The sequence below is a fragment of the Pogoniulus pusillus genome, chromosome 7 (genome assembly GCF_015220805.1).
Source record: "Pogoniulus pusillus isolate bPogPus1 chromosome 7, bPogPus1.pri, whole genome shotgun sequence".
In the NCBI taxonomy this organism is placed as follows: Eukaryota; Metazoa; Chordata; class Aves; order Piciformes; family Lybiidae; genus Pogoniulus; species Pogoniulus pusillus.
The window spans coordinates 32,683,629-32,705,988 of NC_087270.1; the positions used below are offsets into that span (position 1 = coordinate 32,683,629).

At 40.9% G+C, this 22,360-nt stretch overlaps 1 protein-coding gene across 3 annotated transcripts in view; it reads right to left on the reverse strand.

Moving 5' to 3' along the window:
- The window catches only part of VSNL1 (visinin like 1), a 96,327-nt gene that overhangs the window by 52,267 nt on the left and 21,700 nt on the right, over positions 1–22,360 (reverse strand). For 2 of the 3 annotated variants that reach the window (XM_064146422.1, XM_064146419.1), the window contains exon 2: positions 2–168. In XM_064146422.1, the coding sequence (XP_064002492.1) occupies positions 2–163 (162 nt within the window). In that variant the 5' untranslated portion in view covers positions 164–168. The remainder of the gene's footprint in view (position 1; positions 169–22,360) is intronic. The other variant, XM_064146420.1, reaches the window with a different exon arrangement.

Consider the following 22,360-nt stretch of genomic DNA (forward strand, 5'->3'; position numbering starts at 1 on the left):
CTTTTACGTAGAGCTGCTGAAACTCCTCGAGGTTCAGTCTACCACTTGGACAGTCCTTTAGAAATCCTTTGTACCACTGTTTTAGCTCATGTTCATTGAACTCCGTACTCTTCACCAGATCCTCCATCACCTCAGGGGCAAGCTTGCTATTCTGTTTCCCCATTCTGCCTTAAGAAGAAATAAATGAACACAATTAGCCAAGTTGCTGCGAACATTTAAAACTGGAATTAGCAACAAAGCTTCAACCTATCACTTGTTTTGTGCTTTTAGTCAAACGCAACTTCTCAGCCTCACTAGTAGACAGAAATCTAAGCTACGTTTGAATATCAGAGGATGAAAATGGTGGAGTCTTCAGGCCCGGAGACAGAGTGTTCATCTGCCTTCAAATCAGGTAATTCCTAGCTTTTCTTTATAATGTAAAGGCTGAAAAAGATAATTTCCCTTTTACCTTGAACTTAACTTTATTTTTTATTCACAGATTCAGGGATGTCAACAAAATCCTTCTTTATCTTTGTCCTGAAAATCTCTTCTGATATGACACCCTGTTAACAGCTATTCCACACAAGGCTGTGCATAGACAGGCTTGCAACATACATCACTAGATGATCTGCTTGGAACAAGCAGTGCAAGAGTTCACATGATGTATCTCAAAAAGTGATGGAAACCAAAATGCAAAAATAAATGCAACTGTTATATACACACATATATGTACACACTTTAGTATATACACTTAAGAGTTGCATAGTTGATACACAATAGATTGTTTATATTTAATATGGAGTTAGAAGAAATATAGGTTAACTCTGGAGATATCCACTGCACTATGCACATCTGGAATACATATTAAACATAAACCATACAGACACACAAAATATGCATGTGTGACAAGCACAGTCATTTCAGTGCTCATGTTGGCCCTTTGAGGCATTTCATAGAATCATAGAATGGTTTAGGTTAGAAGGGACCTCAAGGATCATTCAGTTTCAACCCCCAGCCATAGGCAGGGACACCTCTCACTAGAATAGGTTGCTCAAGGCCTCATCCAACCTGGCCTTAAACAGCTCCAGGGAGGAAGCATCAACAACCTCCCTAGGCAACCCATTCCAGTGTCTCACCACCCTTACTGGAAAGAACTTCCTAACATCCAGTTTGAATCTCCCCTCTTCCAGTTTAAACCCATTACTCCTTGTCCTGTCAGTACAAGACCTTGTAAATATTCCCTCCCCAGCCTTTCTGTAGGCCCCTTCAGGTACTGGAAGGCTACTGTAAGGTCTCCTTGAAGCCTTCTCTTCTTCAGGCTGAAGAGCCCCAACTCCTGTAGCCTGTCCTCATAGCAGAGCTGTTCCAGCCCTCTCAGCATCTTCATGGCCCTGCTGTGGACTCGCTCCAACAGTTCCATGTCCTTTTTGCACTGAGAGCTCCAGAACTGCACACAGTACTGCAGGTGGGGTCTGACAACAGCAAAGTAAAGGGGCAGAATCCCCTCTCTTGCCCTGCTGGCCACACTTCTCTTGCTGCAGCCCAGCACACAGCTGCTGTCTGGGCTGCATGTGCACACTGCCAGCTCATGTTGAGCTTTCATCAGCCCAGACCCCCAGGTCCTTTTCCTCAGGGCTGCTCTCAGCCATTCCCCACCCAGCCTGTGCTTGGGATTGCGCCAACCCAGGTGCAGAACCTCACACTTGGCCTTGTTGAACATCATGAGGTTGGCCTGGGCCCACGTCTCCAGCCTGTCCAGGTCCCTCTGGATGGCATCCCTGCCCTCTAGCAAGTCGACTGTGCCACACAGCTTGGTGTCATCTGCAGACTTGCTGAGGGTGCACTGATTCCTCTGTCCATATCACTGACAAAGATGTTAACCAGCACTGGTCCCAGCAGAGACTCCTGAGGGACGCCACTTGGCACTGGTCTCCAGGTGAGAGAGGTCCCTTGGTGTGCTACCAAAGACAGCCTTTGAGAGAACTTTTGAGAAATGCTGTTCTTTAACTTTTTCCAATGCTACTACAGTTTGCTTCATGACAGATGTCTTTCAGTTGTTTTTTTTTTAATCAGATGACAGACAGTACTTAACTTGTCCTGCACAGCACTGCAAAGCAGTGAATAATTTCTTTCCTGAGCCTAGCTTAGCATTTCCATTTATATCTTCCAGAACAGCATCTGTCTTTAACTACAGCATGTCACTGAATGCACTGATTTCTAGTCCATGTCACCACCCATTCCCGACATTTCTCCATTGCTTTTGGCATCTCCTGTTTTGCAGGTGAATTTTTTTTCTCCTCAGAAGGATGTACTTTGTTTTTTTCCAGTGAATCAACATGTAACTTCCTTTATGGGATCTTCCTTCAAGAAAGCAAAATGAAGCATTTCTCCTGCTTTGTGTATGGTCAACATATTGTCATACTATTAGTGGCACTGGCTATCTTCCTGAACACCTCATGACCCCGCTCCCTTTTGGCCATGGTTCTTTCCAGTTTGTTCTCATCCCCTCCCACAGTCCCAGGCCTCCGATCATCTTTGTGGCTCTCTTCTGGACCCACTCCAGCAGTTTATCATCCTTCTTTTGTTGAGGCACCAGAACTGGATGCAGTACTCCAAGTGAGGTCTCACAAGAGTACACAGCACAGGGGGGATAATCATTGAATCAACCAGGTTGGAAGAGACCTCCAAGATCATCCAGTCCAACCTAGCACCCAGCCCTGTCCAATCAACTAGACCATGGCACTAAGTGCCTCACCCAGGCTTTTCTTCAACACTTCCAGGGATGATGCCTCCATCACCTCCCTGGGCAGCCCATTCCAACGGCAAATCACTCTCTCTTGTGAAGAACTTCCTCCTAACATCCAGCCTGTACCTTTCCTGGTACAACTTGAGAATTTGTCCTCTTGTTCTTTTGCTGGTTGCCTGGCAGAATCACCTCCTGCTGGTCATGCTTCTTTTGATGCAGTCCATAATACAATCTAGTTTCCCTTCTAGGCTATAAGTGCACATTGTTTGCTCTCGTTGAGTTTTTCATCAACTGTCACCTCTTCTTGACCCACTCCTTGCCCAGCCAATATCTGTGGTTGGGATTGCCCTGACTGGGGTGCAGGAACTTGCACTTGGCCTTGCTGGACTTCACAAGACTGGTTTGGGCCCAAGTTCCCAAGTTCCTCTGGATAGCATCCCTTTTCTTCAGCATGCCAACTGGACCACACAGCTTGGTGTCATCCACACACTCCCTGGGGCTGCACCTCAATCCCACTGTCTGTATCTCTGACAAATATGTTAAACAGCACTGGTCCCAGGAACAACCCTTGAGGGATGTCACTTCTCACTGGTCTCTGCTGGGTCGTTGAGCCACTGACCACAACTCTCTGCTGTACTTTCTTGCTGGAGGCCCTGCATCTCCTCTGAACTACAAGAACCTGCTGCAAGGAGTTACCCAGGTGTTAATCAGAGGCAGCACACCGCATGCTCTAAACTTACTTTGAAGGTTTGTCAAGGTCCCATCCACATATTTTTGGTAAACTCAGCACAAATTTCAGGCTCTCACTGCAAGAAAGACAAGATGTGCTGGAGTGGTCTAGAGAAGGACAGAGAAGCTGGTGAAGGGTCTGGTAAAAGAGTCTTAGGAAGAGCAGCTGAGGGAACTAGGCTTGTTCATTCTAGAGAAATGAAGCTCAGGGGAGACTTTATTGTTCTCTACAACTACCTGAAAGGAGGTTGTAGAAGTGGGTATTGGTCTCTTCTCCCTAGTAACAAGAAATAGGGTGAGAGCAAATGTTCTCAAGTTGCACACAGAGAAGTTTAAATTAGGTATCAGAAAAAACTTCTTCACTGAAAGGGTTATCAAACATTGGAATTGGCTTCCTATGGGGGTGGTAAAATCACCATCCCTGAAAGTGTTCAAAAAATGTGTAATGTGGTGGCTAGCATGGTTTGGCACACCAGACTAGGTAGAGTTAGATAATCGTTGGACTTGATGATCTTAAACTGAAACAATTCTATGATTCTACTATGGGAGAGTTTGACCTTTCCACCAATTGCCACAGTCCTAATTGTACACAGAGATGTCCAGAAATTGGCCATTTTGACTAAACAACAGGTTTGTAATTTATAGCATTTAGAACAATTGCCCCAGCCTTATCTTTTTATTCTTTGACTTCTCATGTATAACACTGACCTAAGTTGGTACAATCCCATGGAGACTGAAGTAAACTAAGGCAGTGCAGTGTATCTCTAGCTCCAGTTCAGGTGGCTTTTATGTGAAACAGCAGACTGGTTTATTTGTTTTAATCTTTAAGGGGCCTGTTCATTTCCTCTTTTTTCCTGTCATTCCACCTTTAAACTGTGTTGCACTTTGCAGCCATAAGGTGCTTTGTCTAGGACCCAAAGGGCCCTTAAAGACTCTCAGCAATTATAGAAACTACCTCAGGTAGATTCATAAGGCATCTTCTATCTCTCTTAATTTAGCCAAGTGTACTTTGACTTGACTCTTTTCCCTTGGATTCTTATCCCCATTAGTATTTAACTCAATGACACTTAGACGTGAAAAAGAGCATTTTCAATGGGCAAAAAAGGGATGGTTTTGAGTAACACACTTTCTGTAAAAAAAAACCCACTCTTATCTATTTATGATGTTAGTTTTACAGCCCTTAGACCTGGCACTACACAGAGGTGGAAACAGAACTGTGAATCTCAGCACCATCTTTCAAAGTTGGCTATGTTGTTTTCAGTAGAGTGGATGTAAAAACTGTAGAAAAAGAAGTGATTCTGCATGTATCTAAGAATACACAAATAAAGAACTGGGGAAACATATTCTGTCATCAGATTTGGAGAAACAAGACACCAGTTTTCTGTCTCTGTGACACAGGCCCCTCGTTTTGGCCAGCTGCTTGTTCTGACATTGACTGTCCAGCAAGCACCAAACACTTTCCAAACATCCCTGATATACCTCACTATATAATATCTTCTAGAAAATGAAAACTACAAATGGCATTTGATAAACACTTTCAGAAACCATTTTTTTTCCCACAGAACAAAACCAGTATTTAAGGAGGGAGCAATCTGGGACTGTTGAGTTCTGTACTCATATTTTTACAAAGGCCTGTGGTGATAGGACAAGGGGCAAGGGTTTCAAACTACAGAAAAGCAGATTTAGATTGGATGGTAGAAACAGATTCTTTACTATGAGGGTGGCAGAACTTTGGAACAGGTTGCCCAGGGAGGTGGTTGGGACCCCATCCCTGGAGATGAATTCAAGGTGAGGCTCTACAGAGCTCTGGGCAGCCTGATCTAGCTGAGGACGTCCCTGCCGACTGCAGCAGCAAGGTTGGACTAGATGACCTTTGGAGGTTCCTTCCAGCCTGGACCATTCTGTGATTCTGATTCTATAATTTGCTGCTCCATCAGAATACAGTGCATAAGCTATCAGCTTGTGAGATGAGGGGACTGAACAAGATGACCCAGACAGTCACAATGCCTTCCTGTAATTAGAGGTACTCATTCTTTCTTCTCATTTTAAAGCTCTTTTCTTATAGAATTGAATTACAATCTGCAAGAAAGCTCAAGAGTCTCATATAATTAAAAAATATAAACTCACATTTCTGGTTTTGGGAATAAATACTCAAATACATGGATTATCTAGTTAATCACATTCTAACATCTTCTAGAGTTTCACTGAATCTCCCATTATTATTGAAAAAGTACAATTGCCCATTAGCAATGAGTATGTCACTGCCAACACATTTAATTTTCTAAAATGAAAACTATTTTTAATTAACTTAAAATCACAGTTTTCCAAGTACAATTTTTTTCCTTGCAAAAATCCATGAATATGCATTAGGAAAAGACAGGAGAGAACAGCTGCACAATCACAAAGTTTTCAAGAGGAGGAAAGGTCACTATGCAAGCATTTCTTTGTTTAGTAAATTTTATTCTTTGAAAGCATAAATTTGCTTCCAAATCCCATGCTTCCAGCCATGCAATGTGACAATCTAAGGACTATTATTCATCTGCTGTGGTGCTTTCTGATTGTCAAAAATCATGAAAGGAAAAGAATAACAATAAAAGCTTAAACAAAAAAAGTAACGTTCTTCAACTGTAAACCACCATGGGGAAGAGATTCATGATAAACAAGGAACCAGGTACGTGGGTGGCACTTAACATCAGTAAAGGTGTCACATCTGTTCCCAATTAGATTGCTCTGGCAGGAGAGTGCTTATTAATATTAGCAAGGGCAGCACAATTCAAATTAGAGATCAAGAAAAACACTAGAAGTCTAATGTTGTGCCACAAGTAGCAACAGCAATAAAGGCTGAGTTTACAAACATATTCTCTTGGGTGAAATGCTATGAAGAGGCTGTTGGCTACTCAGAGAAACAAGCTTTTCAGAAATGCCTGGTACAGTGGTAGTCCAGCACTTCATTAAGTAACACCTTAATTGCTGCTTTTACCAGTCCATAGGAGGGTCATATTTAAAAGATGGAATTTTATCAAACTGATCTGCAACCTGATGCAGTCTGGGCTCTTTCAGCAGCAGGCAGGGACAACCTAGGGATGTATCTGCCTGATCTTTGCACCACTAGACCTCAATAGGACCATGCCAGCTAGACAAAGAAGTAGGAAAGGGATGCAGCAGCAGCTGGAAGTTACTCTAAAATGACTCAGCAGCATGGCTTAGCAAACTGACTTTATGCAATTTACTGGGAGCTTCAGCGATAATGGGCATTAAGTCACATGCAGGCAGAGGAAGACAGTTCCTCCAGTTTTAAGATCATACCTGTTTTCATAACACTTTTCCCCTGTTTATACCTTCTGTTTGATATCTTTCCTGCAATGCTGTCACATGCTTATCCTGTTTGAAAAGACCTCCACTCTCCACACAACCACTATCCAAACCTCCTGGCCAATGGTAAGGGTTCTTTTTCTTGGACTATTTTACAGCAGTTCCTGCACAGGTTTTTCAGGTCTGTCTCTCCCACTTGGTTTGCCAGCCTTAACATGAGTTCAAAAGCAAAAATTTTATTAAAGACCTAAGGAAGGGGGGAAAAAAGTTAAAGTTCAACAGCAAAACATGACGTATGGGAACTTGTTTGCTGTTAAACGCTTTCAAAATATCCCCAAATTGTTGCTAACACAGCTCTATTCCTAGCTGCTTCCTCTTTCCCCTCCTCTCCATTCCCCTTTGGCTTCCTCAACGAGTGCTCAGTGTGCTACAAACAAATATCTTTGGTTGTTCCTAAGGAAGAGCAAACTGAATGCTGCCAAAGATGTCGTATTTGTGATGAAAAAAATCCACCCGGACACAGCTCTAAGCAATCACCTCTAGCTGATCCTGCTTCAGCAGATGGCCGGACTTTAGCATCTCTGGAGGATGCCTCCAAACTCAGTGATTCTGTGGAACAGTTAGGGGGAAACAGGGCAGAAGTGCCACCTAACTTGGTATCCACAGCAAGAGTGCAGAGAGATTTGCCTCATGTCCCTAAGCACAGGCATCTAACTGAAGAGGACTTAGTAAACTTAAGTATCTTTTGGCTCAAGTGACATCTGCCTTGTTCACATTTGTTTTCCTGGTAAACCTGAATGAGTTGAAGGGAGTAGTCAACCAGCATTTCTGCAGCCTCATGAGTTCTGTGCATTAAATGAGTTCCCTTGAGTGGTGCACATTTTTCTTGTCCTTCCCTGGCTCTGAGACACGGGAATGAGTTGTGTGGACCATGCCAGAAGCAATTGACAACGCTCTGCCAGCTCAGCTGTGCTGGCGGGCATTCATTAGGTTGGAAGGAAAGCTGTGGTTCATCCCCACCCCCTTTGCCCACTCCCAGTCCACAAACTTTCACAGCAACATGGTGCATGTGAAATCCAGGCAGTGAGCAGGCAACTGTGGTGGGTACCTTTGCAATGTTTGACAGATCTGTAAACAGTACCTTAATCGCTGTATAGGCTCCAACATGCATGTATGTTCAGACTCACAAGTCTCCAAGCAATTAAATGATGGGGAAAGCAGAGAATTATGTCTATAATCTCCAATATCAGAATATTTTTTGTGTTATTTTTAAGCAGGCTGTTTATCAAATTTCCAGCTGTGTGCTGGTAATAACTCTTAAATTCTGACAACTCCTACTATTGCTGTTTTCTCCTTGGGCTACTTCTAACGCTGTCTTTTCTCTGCTAATATCAGCATAGAGGCACAGGTGTCTCTTTCTTCAGAATAAGAGAGCTGGAGCTGGAGCTGAAGCCTGTCTTTTACACGCAAACCCCTCAATGATCTCATACTTCCATGTACTCATGGAAGTACGTACAAAGGGAACAGCATGCGTGGAAAAGAAGAGGAATTTTCCCATCCAAACCATGAACAAAAGCTACAACTAAAATGACCTTGTCCAACAGCAGTTCTTCAACAGCAGATGACACCAAACAGAGGAGTGAGGCTCTTCAGAGAAGAGATGCCCTCCAAAGGGATGTTGACAGGCTTGAAATGTGGGCCCATGCAAACCTGATGAAGTTCAACAGGGCCAACTGTGAGGTCCTGCATTTGGCTGAAGCTATTCCCAGTACCAACAGAGACTGGTGAATGAAAGGATTGAGAGCAACCCCATGGAGAAGGACTTTCAGGTACTGCTAGACAAAAAAATTGACATGAGCTGACCACCCTGTATCCTGGGCTGTATCGAAAGAACAGCAGGTTGAGGGAGGTGATTCTTTTCCCTCTGCTCTGGTGAGATCCCATCTGGAGTACTATGTCTAGCTCTGGAGATCTCTGCACAAGAAAGACATGGAACAGGACCAAAGAAAGGACAGCAAAAATTACCATAGGGCTGGAACACTTGTCCTATGAGGAAAGACTGGTTGCTTAGGATCATAGAATCAACCACGTTCAAAGACACCTCCAACATCATCCAGTCCAACCTATCACCCAGCCCTATCCAATCTAGACCACGGCACTAAGTGCCTCAGCCAGACTTTTCTTGAACATTTCCACAGACAGCAACTCCACCACCTCCCTGGGTAGCCTGTTCCAATGGCAATGAAAAACAGGGTGAGGTCCTTTCCTGTATCTTATAACCTCAAATTCTGGCTTTGCATCTGCAATTTTTGTCCAAAAAATTGATTGGAATAAAGAATTATTTTATCTGCTTCCAGCTCCTGCAAAGAAAGTGTTAGCCCTGAACTCCAGGCATCATTCTAAACGTCTGCAGGAACCTCACACTTTGGAAAAAGAAATTCAGGGCTAGGCCCTTTCCTGTGTCTTATAACCTCAAATGCTCATCTACATATAGCCTGAAGTAAAGAAGCCTCCAGGGAGACCTCACTGTGGCTTTTCAATATGGGGGGTGAGGGTGTTATATGAAAGATGAGAAGTCAGGCAAGAAGCATCACTCTGGCACTGGCAGAAACACCAGGGTAGAGAATATCAGATACAATGAAAGCCAAATGGGGCTAGGTAATTCTGATCCCTGTGGACCTACTCTAGCTGACTTTGCTCTGAGTCTTGCACTACACAGTCTTTGGCATGTCCCTGCCAATTTGTGTGGTTCTGTGGCTCAAGAACAAAGCACATCCTTTCAGTAGGAATTTTGGGAGAAATAGATGTAGAGTTAGTACATTTTCATATTGGTGTATGACCCACCAGCAATCCCAGGAATATGTTCCCCCTACTAAGAAGAAAACCCCACCCTAAACTACCAGCACTTTACTTCACACAAAAATTAAGGCCCTGTTCTCAGTTTTTAATCAAACTTCTGTTTTTTGCCCCAGAACAATGGGAATTCCACCAGCAAAACATAAGAATGCATGTGTGTTTGTGCAACGCCATACTCAATTTAGAAACAGTTATACTGTGCTGCTGATAGCAAAAACTTCAATCCACAGCTGAAACAAACAGGCTAGATTCTGATTTGTATTACAATGCAACAAAAACTGGAATAAATCCAGTGATTACAGATTACTTTACCAAAGATCAGATTCGTGCCTGCAATCTCTCCATGTAAAAGTAATGGAGAAAAAAGGAGGAGTAATGACATTAAGGAATGCAATTATCCAACTGAATTGAATACTAAATGGAGAGAAGAGGTTTAAGCAAAAGAAGAGAGATGTATTTTTGTATTTTATTTGAAATGAGATGGATATTCAATTAGATTCAAGCAATAAAAAAAACATTTGAAAGGGTAAAAAAGCTGTGCAGGAGGATGCTCTAACATAACAACTGGTATGTAGGGCTTTTTTTTTCCTCTATCTGACTAGGAAGGGAAAAAATGGACTTACATGTGTGGATTTGTTTTCAGTTGTGTCTGTAATAGAAAAAAAAGGGAGTGATCTACATTTTCAACATGAAAATCAAGGGCAACACCAGTAGGTCCACTGCTGATACACCCTTGTGGATCACAAAGCTTGATGCTGAAGCCAGCAGCTTCAGTATAAACTAACCTGCAGTAGTCTGAAGTATATTGCAGCATCTCATTTCAGCCCCCTCTTCTCATTTGGATTGGGAAACTGCTTACAACATGCCATAGCTGGCTTTCCTCCTTTACAAGTTGACACAGGAAGAGGTACATTGCATAACGCACAGACTTTACTGCATTGTTCACCAAGCCCCAAGTGCTCAGATTTCCCAGACTTTGCATGATAAGTGGTCCTTAAGAAAAAAAACTGTTTCTTTACCTCCATTATTTGCATTAGCTGCATACTGCAACTCTAACTTGTTTGAATTTTCTTCTTCTTTTTTTTTTCATACCCACCTCTCCAGTATTTCGACAGAATTTGGTGACCTATAAGCTCTAGGGAATTTAGTGATTAACTTCTGAGGAGAACAATATGCTTGTTAATGCTGAGTGTCAAACACATAAGTGTATCTGTTGCCATAGTTTCATTTTGGCTCAGATTCTATCAACTCTGGTAAGTAAAAACAAGGTGTGAAGTGAGGAAGACGTCTCATTTTTGCAGGGTAAACTATGTCTTTTCTTCATTTCGATTTTATTCTTGTAGATAATCATCTTAAAATGTATGCAGAATTATCTACTGTAATAATTCATATGCTGAATGTCACTCTGATCACTTGATTTTCCAGAATGCTCCACTATCAGAGCCCTGATTGCTGTGACAAGTTTGCTATATACCTTAAACCAGTACAACAGTCTTTTATTGCTTTACCTGGGGTTTTATTCTAGAACAGGATTTCCAAAAGTCCCTTTTTTCCTCTTATGAGAGGCCTTCATATGTTAACAGAGAAACTGTAGCCTCCTGGGTATCACCTGTTCAGAGTAGCCAGCGGAACAAGTTACATGTCAGCACTGATGATCACTTCCCCAGCCTTGCCTTTCATAAGAGCAGCTTATATAACTTTAGATATTGCAGAGATTAGTCCATTATACAATATTCTACTTCTGGCATAATTGATCAAACATTTCTCTTTGGAGGAAGCGCTGACAAGGCATGGTTCCAGTCTTCTGGAACCACGGGACAACACTTCCCTAGACTGCAAATACCCATTTAGTTTTATAATGCCAAACTATATGAACATTTCCTCCGCCTGAAATTTTGTCCATTGGTAGATACTGCTAAAATTCTGCTTCTCTTTGAGATAAATGTTACTGATGGTTCAGGCTTGGGTGTAAAGTGTTTTAAACTTTACCCATTGTCTTTACTACTTTTACATATATGCAACTCCCTTTTTTTTCCCTATTTTTGTTTGTTTTAAAATCAACATTCTTTCACTCCATGGTAACTGCTTATAAAAATGGAATATATACATTCTCTCCACTTGTATTGCAGCAGGTATTTTTATTTGCTACCAGCTTGCTTTAAGTTTGAAATTTTACTGTACTCTTATGTTTGAAATTTTACTGTACTCTTACGTTTGACTTGTGTGAAACCAAATTCTCCAAACTGGCATGCTCACCAACAGCTACTTTTACTGCTCACCATCCAGCCTCATTTTAATTTGACTTTGAGTCCATCACATGCCTTTTTGGGACTACATCTCTGACTCATAAATCATTGGCCTTTAATTAATGTCACAGACTTCACTCTTCACTCATATCCATATTGTTTATCATGTCTCTTAATACTGTCCTACTTGTCTGCAAAAGTGGATTAATCGTATCAAACTTTAGCTGTTTAAAAAGTCATCTGTTTTTAGTCCTTCTGCAGTCAATGAAGATGGCCAGAAATTTCAGAATGATTCACCCCATGCAGAGAGAGATATCCAAAAGAGGCAAGATGAATACATGCATGCTTATTTTAAGACAGAATGAATCACCTTCTACAAGTGTCTCTTTCTGCTACTGGTAGACACAGTCTTGTAAACTCGCTTGGAACTGAAACTGGATTTCTAAGTGCTTCAAGTGAAGCAAGAAAAATCCCACCTTGCTATTCCTGATCTCACTAGGAAGCATGTAGATTTGTCAAGTTGACTGTTATTCTGATGTATCACAATCTCTACTTAGGTCTGAGTAATGACATTGTAAATACAGTATGCTGGTGTATGAAATACAGGCAGTTCTTTCAGAACTATTCCATGTGTTCCTAAACCAGTATAGCTTTAAGTAGCTCAACTGCAGAAATTAAGCTGCTCAAGATTATTTAATTACAGCCCCGTGGTACTCTGATTTTGCCTTAGTGTAGTTCTTAGCCGAACAAAGATAGTTCTTAGCCTCAAAGAATAGAAAGAGTATTTTTTATTATTAAATATTCTTTTGTAAGAGATTTCACTTGGTCCATCTAAATGCTACATTAAACTTTGGTCTTCTAATATCCATCTCTCTCTTTAATCAGCAGAGACTCTCTAGCAGCCATGTCCAACAGTGCAAGACACTATCTCATTGCTCTGGACTCAGAGGGAGAAGCAAGTATGGTGAGCACTGTATGGCCCTCCTCTGATCTCTGCTGGGATTAACAGCAGGAAGATCAGTGCCTAGATACTTTCAGGTGTCCCAACACAAAGCAGTGATAGGGTCTCTTTTTTTATCTTACTGATGCTCCTGTGTTCTTTGATGACAATTATGACTGACAAGGGATGGAGTAAAGCTCAGGGATATCAATATATGGTCTATAAATAAATATAAGCTAATATATACAGACACACTTTGAATCTCTTTATTCCACTGAATTTCTGTATGAAAGACTCTGGACTTAGATCGCTCTTGCATACTCATCTAAGATGGCTCTGAATAAGCTGATTTCAACTGATGATTTTGACCTGTGTGCTAAACAACTACATTACTAAAAGCCACATGACTATATTATCACAGACATTAACAGAAGTGGTTAGCAGGAAAGCAGATTACAGCTTTTTATTTTACTAAAAACCTTTCAAGTAAAAACTAAAGTGCTTACATCATTGCGGCTAGCGGTCCACTGGTGCAATGCTCACCCCAAATTCATTACAAATGTATCGTCAGAACCATCCCTTGTGACTGCTTCAGATGCAGCATGATTAAATGCAGAGGAAATACATTACTGAGAAGATGAATCATAATTCTGCAGAATGAAATCAATGGCTTTACACTTCTGAGCTGGACATCAAGGAGTGGTCAAAAAGATTACTCATACAATCAAGTGAGCAAATGAATCACGTAAACAGCTTGAACAGGAAAAATGTACTTAACATTTGACCAGCTCTCACATTGATTATCAAAAAAAAAAACACAAAGAAAACTTCAAAATATTTTCTTAAGGTAGAATTTTCAAACAAAAGTTCCTTCATTGCACTGCTATGAGATGCAAAATTTTTCCATGCCACTAGATTTGTATGGGTTTTAGGAAACACAGTTATTTTAGTCAAGAGCAGTTTGATGGCTTAATTGAAGTACTTCAGTTCCTTGAGTCTAGTTCAAAGCAGACAGGTTGGTAACCATTTCACAGCAAGAGAGGACAAGATACTTTTATGTGTATCCAGCTATATGTCTTAGCTACTCAGCTCAGCTCAGTTGTCTACTCAGAATGTGTCTCAGCTGGTCCTCATGTTAGTTTATGCTAGCTCCATGTGTATGTCTCAAACACCTTTCAATCTAACAAAACAGTTAAGTGCTGGCAACAGAAAAAAGCCATCACAGAGAAATCCTGCTCACCTAAATTAATTCATTGACCTTGTATCTATAGGCTCTGCCTCTGGAGTCTGTGAAAAAGATCTACTTTCCCTTGCTCCCCACTGATGCTAGGAGCATAGCTTTGCTGTGCACATGAAGGTTGACCAGAAAATAAGGTATCTCTGGTCCAGCTTAACAAGGCCTGTGACATGAGGGCTGCAGGGAAGGAATCTCACTTGTAAAGGACAAATGTTAAGAAAGGGGACATCATGGTCCTGCAAAGACTCATGGTTCATCAGGCAGCTGTAGGATGATTTCCTTTGAATTCTTATCTCCTGGAGCCAGCTACTTGCTTGTCTTTCCTCAGTGCTTTAAAAACACAAAACAATTTTTTTGCCCTCAGTGGTATAAGGTCAAGCTTGAAGCAACTTCTATGGCTAAAAAAATGGTAATACAAACAGATGCAACATGCACAGTGAATTATCAATAGTCCCTGGTATTTTAAGTTCCACCATCTTTGGGACCCTGACCCATGATTTTCTGACTATCTGGGGTAGACGTTCCTGCTTGATTACTCAATATAGTTAATCTAGAGACCACAGGATAAGGATGTAAGGATGTATCCACCACAGATCAGGAACTTCTTAGCCTCTGACACTGCCTAGTGAAGCAGAGAGGAGGCACATGCTGGTGCTGGTGTGCTGCACTGTGTTAACAAGCTGCCTGCCTTCCCATCCATTCATGCTAGTACACACACAACTAGCAAACTAGCACACATAGAGTGAAGTGTCATGTTAACGGTGCCTAATGCAGAGCTGCTAAGCTCACCTCTTTGTGCCTGTCATAAACACTGTCCCCCTTACTATTTTACACAATAATGCACAAGAGGTCTAAATCATACTTCATCTCCAACTTATTATTTGGTCTTGACTAGTACCCTTGATGGACACTGGAGCAAAAAAGTCAAGGCTGCAAAATGTGAAACTGAAATGGTCCACCAGGACTTAACTTAGAATCATAGAATCAACCAGGTTGGAAGAGACCTCCAAGATCATCCAGGCCAACCTAGCACCCAGACCTATCCAGTCAACTTGACCATGGCACTAAGTGCCTTATCCAGTCTTTTCTTGAAGACCTCCAGGGACGGTGCCTCCACCACCTCCCTGGGCAGCCCATTCCAATGGGAAATCACTCTCTCTCTGATGAACTTCCCCCTAACATCCAGCCTATACCTGGACTATAGGAATATTCATTGTGCTTCCTTCTTTACGAGTGTCATATTCCAGAGCTTCCAATCCAACTTCTGCCATAAAGTACACAATTAATTAAAAATGCAGGAATGTCTTTAATGCAGATTGAGAACTTGAGTTTTTCAGTACAGAGTGTCTCTGTTACACAGGCAAATCCATCATCAAAAAGCAGTAAAGCAGATAACAATTATTTCCTCGTTAATTAGCGCACGCGAGTAACGCCACTGACGCATAATATAGAGTCTTGCAAACCTTTCTTTCTGGAAAAATCTAAGTAGTTTTACAGATGACACAGCTCCTAGCAAGGTTACATATTGAGTGGGAAGGGAAAAAAAAGAATGCACTCTGAGATTAATATTGATAGAAACTGCAAAATGAGCAAAAAGGACAACGCAAGAAGAAAGCTGGCTGCCTCTGAGGAGACTCTATGTCCCCAGTACAGGAACCTCATTATTATTGCATGACTGTAATGGCAAACTTCTAATCCTTGTGTATGTCCCTCATAACAGAAAAATAAATTACAAACACAAACCAGAAAACCTTAGTTAAGTAGTAACTGAAAGCTTTTAGCTACATCTTCTAGATTCAGTGTGAACATCTTCTAGATTCAGTGTGATTTACATAGTACAGCTGTATAGTTCTGAGAGATGGCAAGGTAAAACACACAACTTTTGCTAAGTCCCAAATACTAATCACAGCATATGGTCTTTCTGTTGAAAAGATAAGCCATAGGGGAACTGGGAAGACATAGAAAGACTCTCATCCTAAAGGACTGAACAATTTTGTACTTTCATACATTAAAAATAATTGGAACAATTGCTTCCAACTGTTTTTCAATGAGAGCTCTACTGGCATATATTTTTGTAACAACTGGTTACCATGGCTGTGCTAATAAAACTGATATCCTTGATCAGATGAATCTACATGTGTGCATATGTACTTTTTTTGGTGAAATAATAAAAGATGGCCAAAAACTAAGAGAAAGACAGAATCTAAATTTCAGTAGTATTTACCATGGCCAGGAAAAAGAAAATCTATACTGAGAGAACAGTCTGTAACAGAGGCAATCTATACAATCAGTTGCATGTTTGTTGTACTGTGTCATCCATGAGAACTTCAGTATCCCAACCTGCAAAGGACAACACACAAGATACAGCCTATAGGTGTCAGTTGTTTTGGTTTTTTTTTCCACTTTTAAGTGATGTTTTATTTTCAGGTTATTTTTTTAAATGCTGAGATTTTTTCCAGGACAGTTTGAGAGTTATCTTTTTGGTGATGACAGAAAAAGATGGGGGGAAAAAAAAAGGAAAAAAAGCTAGCAGCATTTTTTATATAGATTTAGGTGCATGTGAATTCCTTCACCAAAGCACATGGGAAAATGTTATAAAGGAAAGGCTCTGGGAAAGGCAGTAACATTACAACAAAACAGGGGGGAAAAAAAAGCAGTGGGAGATAAAAACATGAAAACCCTCACAAATTAAAACTATACATCTACATTATTATGATTATGAAATTCACTAAAAATGCTGTCTGAATTCCTTGAGTTTATCATTCACCAGGATAAAACAATTAATAGTGCTTGCTAAACATAGATAAGCTGACTCAGAAATCTCTTCAAAGGTCTCAAAACTGCAAAACTAAAATATCAGTCTGTATTTCCATTACACTGTCTAGGAAAATAAAATTTTGCTCTCGTTCACTGCCTACCCTCTGGTAGGTTAGGATCTCTTGGGAAAACTGCTTTAACAAGAAAAAGACACTATTACAGGCTATGAACCCTGGAAAGCATGACAAATAACTCAAATTCTCATGGGGCAGGATGTTTTTTCCTAACTTAGGGCTGTCTGTTGCTGAACTATCCAAGGAAACAGTTGAGGCTCATGGAACTCAACTACCTAAGTGCTGGACAGATAAAGTAACTACAGAAAGACAGTTTCAGGTCAAAGCAGAGCTGCACTTGAGGCAACCTTGAGGGTCTTGCCAGGGTTGATCAGGACATGTCTTCAAGTCAAGGAAGAATTGTTGGGAGATAACAAGCAAGGATGAACTGCCTGGACAGCATTCACATGGCTGTGCCTTCTACAGTAATTCTGCTCCTAGGTGACAGGAGGCAGCAGTGGATGAAATAATTTTATCCTTAACCATGATACTAAGCAGCTACAACTCACTGACAGCTAACCAGAACTATTTAGATCTATGGAATCTGGAAAGCTAGAAACATCAGACACTGCCTTCCTTGGCATTACCTCATGATTATTTCACTCCGCTGGAAAACGAGAAGGAGAAAACATTTATGATAAAAAATAAGTTGTTGTTCTCTGTCATGTTTCCAGATGCTGGAAGTGACTTTGAGAATGATACAATCTCTTTCATACATCTTAGACTTGTGCAATGAAGTATACAAATTAACCTGCTGCTCAGAAAGAACAAAACTATTTTGGATGACAGACAGAAAAAGATCCCTGTGTTATAACCAGTGCCATTTAGTTGCATCCACAGCTTTTCCAGTTGCAAAAATATGTCACAATATTCTAGTACGTGAATATATCATCTACAATGGGATTGAAATCACTTGACTTTAGTGCTCTTGAATTTTGGTGCCTGCACTAAGATAGTCATGTAGGCCAACAGAGACACCATCACATCCAGATTGCGATTCAGCAAGCTGATCTAAGTTATTTCTCCTAGGACGGCATGAGTCATACTTTGGAGGTGCTGTTCTCTCTCCATTGACTCTCCAGACTATCATGTCTAATAATCACTGATTAAATTAGCTTTCCTGAATTTGTCTGATCCCTTTCTGACCACATTTATATCTCGGTCTCCACAACATCCTGTAGAAATCAGTTTCTTAATTTAATGAAATGATACACAATAATTTCATTGGTGACCCTACCTCTTGTACTGTGAAAAGCAGTAACTATTTCTTATTCACCTGCTCCTCACTAGTCATGAAATAGCTAGACTCTGCCTAACCTATGCTCTATGCTCCTAAGCAACTTTGCTCCCTTTTCTAAATATTTTATGACTTTAGTAATACTTTATCATGCAAGTGACTATAATTACAGATAGGATGCTCCACATTTTCATACCGCAGAATATTTTTCTACTTCACTCCTAGTATTCCCTACCCATTTTAACTACTCTTTGTCATGAACAGATCATTTCAAAGATCTATCCTCAGGAATGCCCAGTTCCTCTCATTTCTACTATTTAATTTACAGTCATAGAATCATAGAATCAATCAGGTTGGAAGAGACCTCCAAGGTCATCCAGTCCAACCTAGCACCCAGCCCTAGCCAGTCAACTAGACCATGGCACTAAGTGCCTCATCCAGGATTTTCTTCAACACCTCCAGGGATGGTGACTCCACCACCTCCCTGGGCAGCCCATTCCAATGCCAATCACTCTCTCTGCCAAGAACTTCCTCCTAACATCCAGCCAATATTTCCCCCGGCACAACTTGAGACTGTGTCCCCTTGTTCTGTTGCTGGTTGTCTGGGAGAAGAGACCAACTCTCACCTGGCTGCAGCTTCCTTTCAGGTAGTTGTAGACAGCAGTGAGCCTCCTCCAGGATAAGCAACCCCAGCTCCCTCACCCTCTCTTCATAGGGTTTGTGTTCCAGGCCCTTCACCAGCTATTTTGTCCCACAGACATTACTTCCCTCTTATTACCTGTAAGTTCACTTGCCATGCCATATCATCTTCCTAATATTTAGTATTACAAAATCATGCCACAGCACTTTATAGCCACATTTAAATCTGACTCTTAAGGGCAATCTCAAATCATATAAAAACTTTCTCACTTCACTAGTCAACTCCGTGAGTAATTTATTAATACATTTAATTTTTTTCCTCATTTTCCTTAAATGGTAAAAATATGTCTTGTTTTATGCCTATTATCTTCTACCATATTATGCAAAAATAAGCACTAGAAAATTCAAAACTGGACAGATGATAGATCTGTTAACTCTCCCTCATGTGATAACACAGGGGAAAAGTTAAAGGAAATGGAGGCTACAATTTAGAAATAAAGTAAACAGTGGAATAAAATAATAACCAAAAGTCCCCAAATCCCCAAAACCCAGCACTGAGAAACAGCAATCTTAAAAAGCTGCTATGGCACTTGCCAGGACCTTGAAACAGCTAGTAAGTCAAATCAGAGGATGCAATATAAAAACTATTTGCTGCCAGAAGGCAAAGAATTGTTTGAGCTGGCTATAGTTGTAGCACTCCTCCTCCCCCCCCCCCCCCCCCACCAATCATTTCTTTCTCCTTTTCCCCTAAATTATTCTGAAAAGACTCAGTATAAAGAGAAACTGTTACATGATCCCCCTTGGAACGGAACAAGACTCCAAATGATGGAGTTCTGGTAGTGATAGTCTTTACTCTCCAAGACAAAAAGGAATACAGAACAAATGACATTCAGGAAATCTGTGTACTTTTTTATTGTGGAAAAGATCCCTTCATCTTTCCTGTTGCTAAGGCCAAGCAAAAGGGGAAAGGAGTGAGTGTATGTCAAAAAATAGATTTAGGGTTAAAGGATCAAACATCTCTTTTCACACTTATAAAAAAAAGCATTATATTTTGTGAGGAAATGTGTGTATCTTGGAACAGAAAAAGCATTGGCTTCGAGAAGACTGGTACAAGAAGCCAGATCTACAAAGACACAGACATTTCTGTGGGTCTGGACTACTGGCTAATGTAGATAATGCTATTTAATTGCCTTGGTTCATTTATACTCAAGTAAGTCAAGGTGATATTTAGTGTATCAGCTGCCTCTTTGACATGAGTACTATTACGAAGTCTCATCAAACACCTCAACAGCTATGCAAATCACTTCTGAAGTATTTTGTTGCTGCATTTCCTGCTCAAAATGCTACTTAATCTCTGTCAACTCTACTTTCCAAGAATATTAAACCAGCATATAAAGCAGGCCAGGAACTAAACTTCATGATAGCCTATGCATCCATGTCTTGTTTTAAGTGATACCACTTCTTAGTACTTTGAAGGTGCCAATTTCTCAAGACACTGCCACTGTGAAACACTCAGGTTGGGATTTGATTCTTCAGAAAAATGGGCAGGCACATTAATATGTCATTTTAATGTTAGCCCTAGGCACCTGTGAGTGCCAAGTGGTAAGCGCACATTATCAGTGGGGTAAGGAATGTGACAGTGATTATTGGCTTCAACGTTGCTGAGAAACACCAAGGTACACAGATATACACATGCAATAAATACAGGCTAAGCTGGTTTTATTATGCAGACATGCTTAGCTTTAAGAGTGTCTACACAATATTACCACGGCTCTGCTGTCAAATCCATTTACTGTTAGGTCACAGTAAATGCATTGTGAATCTCATCCTCTAATTGTCCTTCTTTTGTCCAATCTTTCCTTGCACTTTCAGCTTCTTGGTGCCACACACTGGGCTGGCCCCAGTGAATCTGTACTAGCTCATCCTGACTCTTCATCTCACTCTCCTTCCCTCCTTCCTTCCTGCTTGCCTCTAATTCTCTACCTAATGCAAATTCACATCACCCCCGGTGTTTCATCTGCGCTTTTCTTCTCCTATTTTGGCTTCTCATCAGCAAGGCAGTGACAGCAACTATGTTCACAACATGCAAGGTGAAGGCGTAAGGGGAAAAAAAGAGGTAGGCTTGCTTAAGCTGCAAGGAAATTCCTCTGGGCAACATCTTACTGACATTTAAACAATCCTGGCATCTTCAGGAGCAAAGATAACATAGCCACTCCCAAAGAGCTGAGATGGATGTCCAGCTGCCAGCAGGACTCACAGCATCTCATAAAGAGGCAGCTGCTGAATGGGAGGGACCAGAAGCAGGCCTCATCATGTTTAAATGATGCTGCACACTATACAATATTTGAGGGTGTTCTATGTTAAAAAACAGTTCATAAAGCTAAGCGAATTGTACAGCTTTTAACTGTATTATGTAGAGCTTAACCCAAGGCAGCCACCTGAAGAACACTGTGATTCACAGGTGTGAGATGCAGATGCTGGGAGAAAGGCAAGACGTTTCCCTCGCATGCAAGCGAACATGTGAGGTTTGTATGCATACTCCTTGGAGTTACCAAAATCACCAGACTGGCTGAAAGAGAAAACACACAGAGAGGAGCTGCCTGTGGGCTGGAAGATCAGGAAAACCAGTGAGATGAATTCACTTCAGTCAGAGCTGGCAGGTGTCCACACTGCAATTCAGTGAAAGAAATCCAAGTTTTCTTCCTTTCATTCTAAGCAATGTCATTACTCCACTAATTAATTTCATCATATAAATCATGGAGACCTGTAGGATATCACCTCAAATATTTTCTTAAGTGTTACTAAGTAAGAAGGACAAAAAACTTGGAAGACTTATGTGTAAGTATGGAGAAAGACAAATAGTTGCAAATAGGAAGATGGTCTTTGCTACTCAAAATAGCTGCTATGACTCCTTTTGCAAGGGTTCTCTTTCAGCAGTGAACCAGTCACCTTCATCAGCAGTAACAGCAAATATGACATGCACCAGATTTCCAGACCCTAAAGGGTCCTTTCCTAGTCAATCTAATCACCAAAAAAGCAGGAGAGAGGAAGAAGCATGGAAGGAGTTGAGATTAATTTTTGTATTCTTAAGTAGACAAAGATAATTCAAACGACCAGACATCTTAACTTTTATTTTCCACGTTATTTTACATCCCTTCTCTCCTCACTCCTGTAAAGTGCTGAGTGAACCACTTACAAGCAGGGAAGCAGAGTCCATGCATATCAGTACCTAGGCTTCTAGGTGGAGGTCTGAACTGGTTTTGGTTGGGTTTTTTGGTTTTTGGTTTTTGGTTTTTTTTTTCCCTGTTTTTATTTTTTTTGGGGGGGGTGGGTTTTTTTTTATTCTTTTTTTTTTTTTACCAGAACAAATGCAGAAATGAACCTACCGCAAGTAAAAGTTTAAAAGGGAAATGGAAAAGGCATTGGAGTCAGAGATGTCACTTGCACTTGCTCATGTTATTTTCAAAATTTGCTATACTTTTCAAAAACACTTTCCAGAACATCTAGGGAAAAAACTTTAAGGCTAGGAGGAATAATCAATTTATTTCTCTGCTTTGCTTGCCAAACAG